This window comes from Narcine bancroftii, chromosome 8 (genome assembly GCF_036971445.1).
Source record: "Narcine bancroftii isolate sNarBan1 chromosome 8, sNarBan1.hap1, whole genome shotgun sequence".
Lineage (NCBI taxonomy): Eukaryota > Metazoa > Chordata > Chondrichthyes > Torpediniformes > Narcinidae > Narcine > Narcine bancroftii.
In genome coordinates this window covers 173023212-173037656 of record NC_091476.1, presented here as the reverse complement: position 1 = coordinate 173037656, position 14445 = coordinate 173023212, and the positions used below count along the sequence as shown (strand labels likewise).

The window sequence follows — 14445 nt, the reverse complement described above, 5'->3', positions numbered from 1 at the left end:
AAAAAACAGTAATTATTGCATTAGTTTGTGGGCTTTTCAATGAATAAATTAGGTGCTACAAACTAAACAGGGCTCAAAAACCTGAAAGTTACAATGCAATTGTAAGTCTTCAAGTGAATAATGTTCCTTTTCAGAATTTTTTATGCTGTTCACTTGGGGCCTCTAAGAATTTTATTACTTTCACAGTTCCCATGCAAGTTTTAAAAACCTCTTGATTAGCCTCAATGTAAAATTTTACTGAGTCTCCAAGGGTGATAAGTGCAAAATCATCCAACAGAATCTTTGCATTGAGTGACTAGATGTTTAATCAGTTTACCAAATCAAAATATTGTAAATGATTGACAGTTAGTGCTTCTACTCGCAACTCCAGGAACTGGCTTCAAGCCTGGTGCTAGTTGCTTCAGTATGGCGTTTTTGCATTCTTTCTGTGACTTTGTGACTTCTCCATTTGCTCCAGTTACCTCTAAGTTCCAAAAACATGGGTAGGTTACCCACTGTGTGTTGCCCTTGCAATTAAAGCCATTTATTTAATTAGTGGAATATTGCTGTGTGAAGATGGCTCAATCCTTGTACTTGGCTGCCTTCTGGACTGCATATCAAAGATGTTTTGGCTGTGAAGTGAGGGTTTAAAAAAAAGACTTGCAAAAGACTTGCATACGCTCAGAACCTTCAGGACTTTAGAAGCTCCAAAGCACTTTTTTGATTCAGAGACAGTATAATGTAGTAGGAAAAAAGACACCCAACATTCTGTCATCCAGGTTGCACAAACAACAATCCAATGAAGTCCAAATAATCTTTATTTTTAGAATGTTAACTGAAGGATAAACATTAGCCAGGCACCAGGGACAGTTTGCCTGCTTGATTCTAAAATAAAGCTATGGGATCTTTACATCTACCCTGACAAAGCAAATGAGGCTTCCAAAAATGCTGTTCCAATCAAATTGGTACTGTACTGGAGACTTGACCCTGTATTTGTGCTTGGCCTCTTGAATGGGCCTCAACTTGCAACTGTGTGACCCAGAAGCAAGACTGCAATGGATAGACCCACACCTGATCTTGCAACGTACTTTTGTACATTTTGCTTTTGTGCAAGCTGAATTTTCAATTTCAAATCCATCTACGTGCTTGTTCTTGCCTACCTTTCATTGTAATAAAGAAAAGTAAAATTTAATTAACTCAGGCAATTTAGTGCTTTAATTAATTTAGTTTTCTCCACTGTCATTTCATGAATATTTTTATTTGCCTGTCTTTTTCAAACTCACTGTTGATGAGAAACCAACTGCTACAAGTTTGAATTCTAGACTTTTCACAGATGAATGTCCTGTTGTTCCTGTATGAATGATTTATCTTGTTAGATGAAAAACTGAACAATTTTATAAAACCAAATGTTCATTTTTCTAATAGTTTTTTTTTCTTCAGCAACAGGCTTCTAAAGTAGAAAAGGTGTTTTTTACCACAGCAATACCAGTTACAGGCAATACCGGTAATAATTTCTTTTACTGTATTTTTTTAAAATTACTGTAAATTTCAAGTATTAGGTTAAAAATTTAAATCGATTAATTCATAAAGTGAATTATAACAGGATATCTCAGCTTTGGTCTTTGTCCACTTGGATAAATGATATGCTACATTAGTTATACAATATTGTGTCTGTTTTACGCTCGAGTCCAGGGGTCCCCAAACTTTTTAGACCATTGACCTCTTCAGGGACTACGTGGTAGCTCATTGAACCCCAGGCATTGAATCCCGGCACTGAACGGGTTGGGGGGGGTGGGTGGGGAGAGGTGATGGCGGCGCTGGACCAGGGGGTTGGCGGTGTGCTGGACGTACCTGTTACCTATTTTCATCCTCCCATTCCCTCTCAACTACAGTATAGGCCAAAACCAAAGACAACATGATGGCTACCAAACTCCACTCTCTCGAGAGTTTGGCCAACACTGCCATAGGCGCTATATTAAATTGACCTGAATCCCCATGTAATAGACGCTCTGGAATTTATTGGCCCCTTGGTTGATCACATCGACTCCTGGGAGTCGATATTGACTAATTTGGAGACCCCCTACACTAGTCAGAGATTAATTTCCAAGAATTCATTGTTTATTTGTGGTGATGCCCAATAACATGGTTGTTGTTGCATGACAAAATCATGAGGGATTGATATCTGACTATTGTAACAAAAAGAGAAAATGCTGGACGTATATATGCAAGTGGAAATAGCAACAATCATTTTGGGTCCTATCCCTGCTAAGACTGCACAATAATTGCTCCAAATGTACAGGTTGCTTTGCACGACTGGCATACATTTCCCACTTGTGTATCTAATAAAAGATGACCTTTGTGGAACTGCTATTCACTAACTTTTCATCTTTCCATCTAACCTGGTCAGTTGTCACAAACTGGAGTTTAAGGTTCCATAAACAATTGAAATCATTTTTCTTTCTCTGGCTGCACCAAAAATTTAGCACATATTTATATTTGTGGTAGTCCTGTCCTGGAATTTTTAACTGAAAACTTACCACAAAATTTCAGGTTCCAACAGACCAACTGTAGTTTAAGTGTGACAAGAGTGGTCTCCAGTTGCCTCACCTATTTCTTATTCCTCCAGGAAACCCAGTGCAGCAGATAGGGTTGAGTGTTCCTGTCATTATCATCAAGCAAGAGGAGTCCTGTCAGTGTCAGTGTGCCTGCCGTGATTTGAGCAAAGAAAAACCAGCCAGCAACAAGGAAAATCCATCGCGGGAAGCTGATGCTTCTCAGATTCCATCTGATCAGGAGCAGGCTCAGACTTTTCCTTCCAGCTCTGAGGGAAGCAGTGAGGCAACACAGCCACCCTTACAGAGTGAACTCCAGCCAGGCATGAACAATATGGATGTTACTGCATTTCTTTCTCTTGAGAGTCCAAGAACCCCTTCAAGTTTGTCTAGTTTTGAGGCAAGTGACATTCAGGTACTGCTGCAGAAGGTAAAAGAAGAAATAGACTAGAGCAGCAATTTCTCCAAATAATTATGCTCAATTAGAGGCTGATTTTTCTAATTACTTTTCCAAAAAAAATCCCAGTTTTTATTTATGCAGAATTTAAAAAAAAAACTGGGACCCTTTTAAGCAGAAGTGTCACTTCCTCTGAGCGTTTTCGTTTAAAATAATTCCTAAAAATGCTTTGTGCAAACAGATGATTAACTTCTGCTCTGGGTTCAGTTCAGAGTTTATATTTTGAACAGCCTTGGAAAGTTTGCCTGGACATGGATTGTATTCGGAGTCTCCGTTTGAAAAAGGGGGAAATGTGATTGGAATAATTCCACCAAAAATAAATGGCAAAAATCAGCCATGCTGATGCAAAGGAAACCTCGCGGTGTTTGTTGATTGATTTGGAAGCAGTTTTTGGTGTTCACCTTAATTGGCTGTAGTATGGATGGGCAGACCACAGACTTAGAACCAGTGGTGCCATCCAAATCCATCTGATCTCGTGTCAGAGAGCTACTATTTCTTTGTGAAAAGAAATGATGAACCAGCAAAATGAGACAAAGGCTTGGTAGAGCATTGACTTGTGCCACAAGTGTTTAACAACATGCTCACTTGTGCTCCAAGTGACCAAAGACAGAACTGCAACATGAAAGCACTGCAAATTTGCATACTTTCTGATCAATCCTCTTGTGAAGTGAATCATGAAAATCTGCAGAAGTTGTGATTACAGTAAAAACACAGATACCCTAAAGTAATAAAATACAATTTGCTGTAGTGCGCATGTTTCCCTAGATTCAAATCGGTAAGAATCTGAAAGAATGATGCTGGATCTGGACCCAAGTCATTGAATAAGCTGCAAAATGTTCAGATTCTTTTGATCTAACTTCTGACAGACAAAGAAATTATCAAATGAACCTTGTTACAATTGAGCACTGTTTAGCACGCACAAGCAACTCTCTATCATAAAGAAGTCTCTGGGAATGGGTTGCTCCTGCTCGTGTCATAAGAAAAGTTGTTTTGAGCTTAAATCAAACCATAGGATTTGAGCAGGCTCTATGCTATACTGACCACCATGCCATTTCTGGAGAAATAAATATTTTCTCTCTATCGGCACAATGCCCTGTACTTTTTCTTAATTTTTTTTAAGAATTGTTCAAGGAAATTCACACTCCTTAGAAAAAATAGAACACATGAGTTACCATTACTAAACCTCTATAGAATGTGCAAGTACATTTTATAATGTATTTTAATTTGTTCCCAACAATTATCAATTGAGAATTGGGTGATTGTTAATATACACATTTACTGCTGTGGCATTTTTCTCCCATAAATGTTATTTGAATGGGTGATGCATGCATATTAAATAACTGCTTCCAAATGAAACTGGTAAAGTTACTAGTTATGCAGATTCCATTTGTACTGGCATGTGAACGTTCAGTAGAATTACCAATGGAATGTGGGAGCTGAAAACAGGAATGTAAGAAATAGATCAATTTGCAAGGGTCTTGATTTAATAGGTCACATGTGGAACCTTACCAAGGCTTTAATTAGCATCTTAGAATGTGTTGAGTTAATTCTGGATATTCTTATTAGGACCACACTGCTTCTACTTTCCATTTGTCATATTGCATTCAGAAATTCAAAACATCGGGATGAACTAGAGGATAAAAGATGTAACAAATAATTGTGCTGCTACCATAACCTCAATTATTAAGTAACACCACAAAACACCTTTTAAATCAAATATCCTCACCTATATTAACTCGTGAAATCAGAAGTCTGTTCAAAAAAAAACATTTTTTCTTTCAAACCTCTAACTAAAGCTGCACAAAATTGAACTCTTTTTTAAAAAAAACAAAAAAGATTCAGTACACTTTATTTTTCAAACTCTCACAGGGATCATTGGGCCCTGGTCAATTGGACTGAAGGTTAGGCTGGGATGAGTCAAAGGAGAAGTTATTGAGGATGAGGACAAGTTCTGCCAGCAGGAGGTGAGGACAAGTTCTGCTCAGATGGACTGAATATCTGTTACCTGTAAGTTGTTGAGGGTTTGGGCAACATCACTCTAGTTTTAAATGTCTGAGTTGGGAAAATAGCACTGTTTATCTAAGGTCATGCTATCTTTTTTGGATGTGCAAAGATTGTGGTGCAATTTGGAGAACTTTTCTAGTAACTGGCTGACTATTATGGGACAGAAAGTGTTTTTGTCGAAATCTGCCTACGCTGACACTTGGATTCAAGGGCACGGTTGGTTAGTGCAACACCTTTACAGCACCAGCGATTGGGACTAGGGTTTGAATCCCACGCTGTCTGTAAGGAGTTTGTACGTTCTCCCCATGTCCGTGTGGGTTTTCTCTGTGGGCTTGGTTTCCTCCCACTGTTCAAAACTTAAGTTACTGAAGTATAATTAGGGTGGCACAGACTCGTGGGTTGAAATGTTTAAAAGTTTAAAAAGTGAGATTTGAGTAAGGAAAAAACACCTCATTAGGTATGGGTTGGGAAAGACTATGTAGCATGTTAGAGGTTAAATCGTCAAAAATGTTTGAAAATATCATGAATGAGTCCTTGAGATCAGACCTAAAAATCTATTTCAAAAAAATTAAGTTCAAGGTAAAGGTTAAAACAGATGTGAGCACTTAATTCTGACAACCTTCATCCATGAATGCATCTTAAATTTGTAACTTGTTTATTTACCAGCTAAACTATTTTGGATGCTGTCTCTACATTTTTGGATTATTGCATATCTTAAGTCATTTGTATAATCAATGAATTTCTGTTTTGAAAAGTAATGTTTCCTGAAAAATACTGGCTGTAAATTTCCAGTCTGAGTTCGGGCTTCACTTCGATAAACAAATTCTTTAATTTTCACACTCAAGGTTTAGGCTAATAAATATGTGAATGGTTACTAATAAATAACAACTGGGGAAAGTACAAAGTTCAAGTGAGGTTGGGTACAGGTTCAAAAAAGGCGAATTAATGACCCTAACCATCCTCTTACTATGGGATAAATTGTAAAGATTAGAGGACCAGTAGGTAACATAGAAGTATTGGTGTTAGAGGCATTCTTATACCAACACCAATGATGCTCTTCAGAAACAAATTTTGGTTGTATTGTGATTTATAAGTTTTGTATGCCACCATTGATTCCATCAGGCATTTTTTTTTAAAGCAGTGTTGCTGTTTTTAATTTCAAGGTTTAGGTGGTATCATGAAACGACTGCAGATTCTGAATCTTTTCAGTGACCTGTTTATATGAAAAAAAATCAGTCTGCTTCAGACAACTGTTTCAGTTTCTGAGCTAAACAAATATTCAAATGTTCACTAGGTTGAATTTAAAAAAAATAAGAGCAAAGTGAAGTTCTGAATTAAGAGGAGTTGACTGTAATTTGGAAAAGAGATTTCAATCAATTGCCTAAAATTTTTCCTTGGTAAGTTTGTGCAATAACAGCAATTTTTGTTTTGGTGTTACTTAGCTGGAAGGTGCAATTAAAATGTAATTAAATGATTGTTTGTATTCAGAGTTTATTCTGGTGTCATTTTATAATACAGATATCAAAATCTATTTTGATGGACTATTAATTTAGTGTAATTAGCACTGGGAAGTGTAAAGCCATACTAATAGATTTGCTTTCCTATTGAATTAGCTGTGGTGGTTATTTGCAGGTCATTTACTGTAATTGATCAAAATCCAGATAAAATATTTTCTTTTATCGTGAGAATTTAATTTGAACACTATTCATGAGAGATTCAGCAGCGATGTGAAAATAACTGACTTCCAGTTTTTATTTGTTGATTAAATGATTGGAACCAAGGAGTCTTGGTAAATGTTCAGATACTGGCTTTCCATGTGTGGGGTGCTTTTGCTTCTTCAAATGGTAAATGTTAAACCTCTACTTTATTAATCTTTCCTCATTCACTTTCTCACTCAGTTGTCCTCTGGTATTCCCTCAACATCCATACTTTCTCATTTCACTGAATTTAAATTGAAGCAGTTGGTGGTGGTGGACTTATTTCTTTCCCATGCTTTTGGATTCAACTGCAACACATTGGAAAAAACTGCTGTTTGTTTGACCAATGCGATTGATGGTGGAGGAAACTTGAATTTGTTCTTGAACTTCTATTGATATTTGAGGTGTAGACAATGTAGCTGTTATGGTCAACATAAATTCAGTTCCATGGGGAAGGTGTTATTTATCTGCACATAAAGTGGCTTTTTTAACAGTGGCAGCCAAGGCATTCTTTGAGTTACTAATACCAACTTTAGTCTTCATTCCTGTGCCAAAGTGCTCAACTTTCACAAATCCTTTGAACAAGGCAGTGTGGTTAAGATTGACGTCTCTGATGTGCAGTGTAGGTTAGTGTTCTGCTACGGTGTTTCCATTGGGGAACTCATGTTGAATTGTAGTTCATTGAATATGGAAAATGCCATTCAGCCCATTGAATTATTATCAGGTCCCTCCAATATGCTGTACTCAGTAAATGATCCCCTTCTCTTTCCGTCAGGCAAGCCCTGCAAATATTTCATTCTAGTACCTTGAAAATCCATCACCCCTTACAAACTATTCTGGTGACTTGCAAAATATATATAATGAAGGGTATGATGTTTGAACTGTACGACTTTCAGTATTTGGACTTCGGTATTTAATCCAAGAAGTTTGCTCCATTATCCTTAGTTTTATTTTACTCTACAAAATTTAAATTATTAGGTATTTTCCATAGCTGTATTTTAAATTGTCTTTTTATTCAGTCTTTAAAAGTCAGGAGTTTAAAAGTACAATTGATAGAATTCATGTGAATCTTCTGAATAAACTTTGAATTGCAGACATTGAACAACATCTTTAGAAATTGTTCATTGTCCTTTTAAAACAATGTTGATATTGGTTTTGAATAAATTGACTTTATAAAAAAAAAGCAGAATGATGGGGCAATGCAGAAGAAATAGAGACATGGAAAATTTAAATCAGTAATATACATTGAGCTTTGAACATGTTTCATTAGAATTCAATGAGAATGATAAAAATTTGCTTTCAGTAAAAAGCAACAAAGATCTGTACGTAAAACAGTAACATTGGTGAAATAATTTGTGAATAAAATTATGAAGTATTTTCAAACCATTCTAATTTTACTACTTTCACTAATCAAAATTGATGATTAGGAATGCATCAACTGATATAATTTTAGTCAATGCTTTCATTCAAAATCAGCTTAATGTAAAGCAAGTATAAAGGAAGACCATACTGACTTGACTGAATTTATGTTTAAACTGTAGTGGAATTTGAATTCAAATGCACACATAGTTTAATGTCATGGTGAGTAAGGCTTTCAAAGTATAGTGTTTTTTTTAAATAGTACACATCGAAAATCTAAAGTAGTGAGAGTGACGTTATTTCCCAGTCCACAAATAAGGTAGTTATCATTGCCGTTTATTAGTGCCATCGAGTTTATTAGTGCCATCGAGTGGTTGCAATTTTTCCTGCTTAAATGATCAAAAGGAAAAACACAGCAGATTCCTGGATGATGAACTAATTCTTGATTTTAAAATTGATTTGCAGATTTGAGGTTTTATCCAATTATAAAACTATATCTAATTATAAACAAATGTCTCATTTGTTAAGTGTAAAAGCTATACAAATTCAGTCTCTCAGTGCATCCCCTTCACTCCAAATTGTGAAGATTTAAGTTTTTAAATGCTGTGATCTTGCATCAGGTGGGGAGGGGGTAGTGAGATTAAAAATTGGGGATTGGATATTCATTTCAGAGATAAGATTGCCTCTTCCCCTTCCACCCATTACAATCCCGTGTCCTGAGTCTGTAAATGTGTGTTATCGTTCTCCCTGGCTGGAGAACCTATGATGTGCTTAAGATAAAGTTTAATACCCAATTTCCATCAGGATGTGAGCACCATCTTCAACAAGCACTTTTTTTTTATTCTTGACTCTTGTTCAACCCCTCAAATCTGTGGATCTCTAGGTGCATTGTAGTTAGAGTCCAAATAATATTTTCACTTCATAGGATGAGTGAGTAACTTGTAATATTCCAGTTGACAAGCAATTAAAGCATTACTTGGTTTTGCAAGAAGTGTGAAACAGATGAGTGGCCATCTTGGAGATGATGTCGTTTTGTAAATTCCCCGTAAACTTGTTGATCCAGAATATTTTGAGAAAATCAGTGACCAGGCCGTCTGAAAACAAACTTAAAAAGTCAGCCGGGAACAAACCATTGGCCTAAGCATGCGTGTCAAACTATTCAGAGACCCATCCACTTGCAAGGAGTTTAAGAAAAAAACACATCATATTTAATGGAAAGTTGAAACTGAGGAGCTGCAGCTGTAATTGCTTTCCCTTGTTCTAGCCATTAGCATAATATCAAAACTAAAATGGCAGTAGGGCATTTTAAGGTTAAAAGTAATGTATTTTGGTTTCAGACAAATCCACCTCTATATCTCTTGGGCTTCTGGCTGGATATACTTTATGCACCTTACTGTAAGACCTAATTTTTGATGCACTGATGTTGTAATGAATGTTGATTCTTTTGTTTCTGTGTTGAGGCTTTCCTGACCCCCTAATGTAGTGAGGAACACTGCTATGGGCGGCATCACTGTTTTGCTTTTCAAAGCCTAGAGTTAGAATGTTGTCGATTTATAGCTCGTGTAGGTTCACTGATCCAACTTGCAGTCTTATGAGTTCAGTTACGTTTTGCATCCCTATTGATTTATCAAATGAGGTATAGAAATGGGCCATTTGTGCAGTGCATTGGGTTTGTCATTTTCACCCAAGTGCAACATACAACATTAAACTTTATCATAGTTACCTCTCAGAGTAAAGAAATTGTGGTAGCTATCTGAAAAATCATGTTTTAAGGTAATAGAACAACTCTATGCTAAAATCTTGTGGTAATGACAACTATCTTGTCTGGTTTAAGTGACCTTTAGTATGCTTTAGAAGTTAGCAAATCCTCTCTACTGATGATCCATCAAGCATCTTTTATTCTGCCCTCCACCCATTCTTCCTCCATCTCTTGAAACCTCTTTTAATCCAATTTGAAAGCTCTTAAAAACATTGAATATTTTGAGGGTTTTAAAAAATTGTGATGGAGTATTATTCTATGGTAATGTTTAATTGCTGAACTAAAATTTCATCCAAAATATCTATTGAGTTTAATATATGCACACATGAGAAAAATTATTAGTCTCTTGCAATTTAAAAAAAAATCTTTAAGTTGAAGCACTTTAGGTTAATTAATTTGCAATTGTGTGCTCTTCTCGCACTCTTGTATTGCAAAAATCTGTGTAAATTTTGCTTTAATTTGTACATATTACTTTTGAAATATTGTGATTGTATAAAGAATAGATTGTCATTTTGTATTGTAGATAATTTGAAAAAATGTCTATTAATGCGAGCATTAGGGGATGAGTTCAAGGGATAGTAATGTGATTACATTCTCAAAATATTAGTTCTTTTCATGTTTGTTTACTGTAGCTGTATTGTCTGCTTGTTCGTACTACTGCTGCTTTTAGGAGGCTCTATGCAATCTGGGAATCAAACCACTTTGTTTCTTTGAATAATCATTTAACTGGACAACTGTTGCAGAAACTGTTTTCTGAATTTTGGTTTAGAAAGATATATTAGGATAAAATATTGCATAACATGCGCTGGTTTCAAGTGTTTTAATTTTATTGCACAACAGCTGGTTGAACCAATCAGGATTGTCTTGCCTACACTGGTAAGCTAACACAGTGAAATGAACAGAAATGTCAACATCAGGATCTTCAGGGAGACTGAGGCAGAATGGCTATATTACTGAATAGATTTATAATTTGGAGCCACAGGGACAATATATTGTGTAGGTGTGACAGAAATATATCTGTCTACATGGGCTTGAATATACTCTTGAGTTTTTCGTGCCAACTTGGTTATTTTAAAACTCTGGGAATGCTCCACATCCATTCAAGTTGGCTAGTGTTTCTATTGAGAACCTAGTAAAATGGGCAGCAGAGACCGCTGAGCCTTTTGTTAGCTAGATTTATTACATGTTGAGGATAAATATCACCACCAATAACTATTTGTTTTTTTTTAACTTCGCTATAACAAGGAAACTATGTTTGTGTATCATGTAATTTTTGGATCTTTTGGAATATCCTTTCCTTTAGGGACAACTTCCTTTTTGGCAGCCCTGCTGGAATTCTACCTGAATTTTTTTTCATATCTCTATATTTATAAAAATGTTGGAAAAATGAAAGATTCTGTCCTGGAGCAGTGGCTGAAATCAACAATACCATAGGAGCTGAAATATGACTTTGCAGATCAATAATTGGATGTACTCCTCCTTTAGGGAAAAGCTACTTTAAATTCTGCTTACCTGATTAATTTAAACATGTATTCTTTCAAAATGTTGTCTTTACCAGGCACAGGGCTCTGGACACGATGCTCATATCCTGAAGATTGATACTTTTGGTAATTGGTTAATGTTTAAAGATACAAATGGCCAACATGATGAGAATAAAATGAGCCCTTTGCTATGGACCTTGCAATATTTAAGCTGCACACAATATAATGTATATATCCAGTCACATGTTGATACAGCACAATTGGCTTGTGTTGAACTGTTGCAACTTGACTCCATATGCAACTTCAAAAAAGCTAAGCACATCACCTACGTAGCTTGTACAGTGAAAAAAGATAAAATTCTAGTGCTTTTTTTTTCTAATATTCCATGGGCCTTACATGTGAAGCCAAGGGTTTGGGGCAGGAAAATTGGAGATAAATTATGCAGCATGTACTATATTAAAGAATATATTTAAATGTGTAATTGGGAATGTCTTCATTCCTGAATTCTGAAGTGAAAACAGAAAATAAAATGTTACAGTTGCTTCCAAAGGAAGAGAATGTCTCCAAAACCCAAAGAGTGAGGAATAACAATGGATTTGTATTTTTGGAGAATGTAAATGTAAAAAAAAATGTTTGCTGAATTGCTTGTTTTTGTACTAAATTAATATTGTACTTTGGTTTGGAATATCTGCTAATGTGGAAAATTTAACATTTTTGAAATTGAGCAATATAATGCATAAGAGCCTGATTAATAAATACTGACTTATTATTGATAAGGAAGTGTTTTATTGCAAGATCATAATTATTTTTGCTTACAAATCCCTGACAAAATCTCCTACTTTAATTGTGCCTTCATTTTTTTTGCTTAACCTGATCCTAATGTAAATGGTTGGTAGAATTTTTAGTTAAAATGAATAATTCTAATAATTATGACCCATTTGTATCTGCTCTCACTATATAAAGTAAAATGATCAAGGAAAAACATTGGGGGAAAAAAAAATCACAGAATCTAGAGCGTACATTTGGAGATGAGGCCAAATTATTTAAGACCTTCTTCAACCAGGTATCCTTTTGTCAATATTATTCATCCCATTTGCTATCATCTGATTGATAAACAGACAATTCAACTTTCCAAGAACACTGGACAACAAAATGTTTCAAAAGGTTTATTTCCTGAAAGAAATAAATTGGAGATTATGATGGTCAACTTCAAGATGAACACAAAGATGATTTCCGATTTGCTGTATCAAGTAGGAAGTCAGAGAAGCAGTAAATTAACTTTTATTGAATAGACAATGTTTAATCACATTGTTCAACGGGTAAACATGTTTTGCCGCTGATTTACGTTTGTACTCAGCAGCTGATGCCTTTCATGTCAGAGTCCGACAATAGTCGGCTCGCATTAATGAATATTAGTTGCCCTGAAAATGCTTTTCCATGGTCACAATGTCATGATGAAAACTTTCACCACGTTGGTCACTGACCACTTGGATCAGCAGGGAAGAGGTCCAAGAGAGAACACAGAAAATGAGTTTTCAATGACATGTTGCACTTCGTAGTTTTGTAGGTTTGAAGCACGTTGTCAATCAACTGGATGTAGTTTGCTGCTCTGTCGATGCCAAGAAAATTCTCAAAACATCTTTAAATGCCTTCCAAGCTATTTTTTCCAACCTCACAAGCAGATCTTCGAACCTGCACTGAGTGCATGCTCAGGCATGCTTGGACTGACCAAAACAATACTAATAGACTTTAAATATGGCATGAAATCATTTAAAAAAAAAAAGGTATATCTGAAATACGGTACATGATAGGAAAGTTTTAAGGTGATTTTTGTGATCTGCACCCCAAAATCCACACAAGTGTTGAGAAAGCAAAATCTTCATTGTCCAGTGAATCCTGCCCATCTCTTCCAGGGGGTCAGCTCCTCTACAGAAAGGTGGCTAATCCAAGAATTTGTGCTGTAGCACAGTTGGGTGTGTGTTGATCAAACCAGATTCACTTATTATTTTTGAAGGTTATATTGGCAGTGACCTTATTGTGAATACATGCATGCTTTTAATGGATCAATGTGCAATAAATACATCAGTTCTGATTCAAGAGCCCTTCTTAGTAATGTGTATTATTGCACATAGAACATATCTGAAGTAATCAATATGCAGGGATAGATTCTTTGGATCAATGTAGTAGCACTGATGTGGGTTAGAAGGAACAACTGTAGGTTGTATTAAATGTCTATGATTTGCAATTTAAAAAAAAATGATTTCCCTAACCTGCTGATCTGGAAATGTTAGCATTCAGGCAATAATTGCCCCGACTAAACCAATTTAATGGCCACAATCTATAAGTAAGTCAGTCCCAGAGTAATTAAAAGATTATGTATCTCTGTAATGAGGTAATGCTTCAGGTCAATGATCATCAGAACTGGAAAACACAAAAGCATGTTTTATTTTTCAATCTTTTTATTGCTTTAATATAACACATACAATAGACGATGCATGGAGAGAATAAGGATGTGTGATTGAAAAGATTACCATATACAACAACCCGTTAAATAATAAGTCTTCATCTCCCCTTTCTCAAATTTTAAAAAAAAATAGACTTTATAGTTCAAAACCCCCTGTACTAATCCAAAAGAAAAAAAACTAACACTGGAAAGCCATGGATCAGCCTTCATGATGAAGGCTGATCCTCACCCAAATGAGAAATTCTTTAAAAATATTTTATATTTTTATATATATATATAATAAATACTTAGAAAAAGCCTTTAATATTAAATATATATAAAAATTAAACTTATTTTTTTTAAAAAACAAAACAAAAACCCCCTCTCTCCTTCCCCCCCCCCCCCCACTTCACAATATAAATCCACATACCGTCAGGGCTCACATTTATGTTGGTTATCAAAAATTATATATGGGGAAGTCATTTGCTTTATTGTCCTTTTTATAATTACAATTGAGGCCCTACATGGTCCAAATACAGCTCTGATATTTTAATAAATCTGTCATATTTGTTCTTTCAGTTGGATGTAATTTTTTTCCATAGGTATGCAACTATTTATCTCAGCAGTCCATCGTGCTATCTGGAGAGGGGAGTCAGATTTCCAAGTAATTGCAATACATTTCTTAGCCACTGCTAATTATTTAACAAATAAAAT

At 35.5% G+C, this 14445-nt stretch overlaps 1 protein-coding gene across 8 annotated transcripts in view; it reads left to right on the top strand.

Annotated features, from left to right (window-relative positions):
- Window positions 1-14445, top strand: part of mtf1 (metal-regulatory transcription factor 1) — a 111178-nt gene that overhangs the window by 83497 nt on the left and 13236 nt on the right. For 2 of the 8 annotated variants that reach the window (XR_011343581.1, XR_011343583.1), the window contains exons 10-11: window positions 1420-1483; window positions 2606-4952. Coding sequence is in view for 3 of the 8 variants with exons in the window: in XM_069895832.1 (XP_069751933.1) it covers window positions 1420-1483; window positions 2606-2982 (441 nt within the window). In the remaining 5 variants the exon portion in view is untranslated. Of the gene's footprint in view, window positions 1-1419; window positions 1484-2605; window positions 12069-14445 lie in introns of those variants that run through there. The other 6 variants (XR_011343584.1, XR_011343582.1, XR_011343580.1 and 3 more) reach the window with 6 other exon arrangements.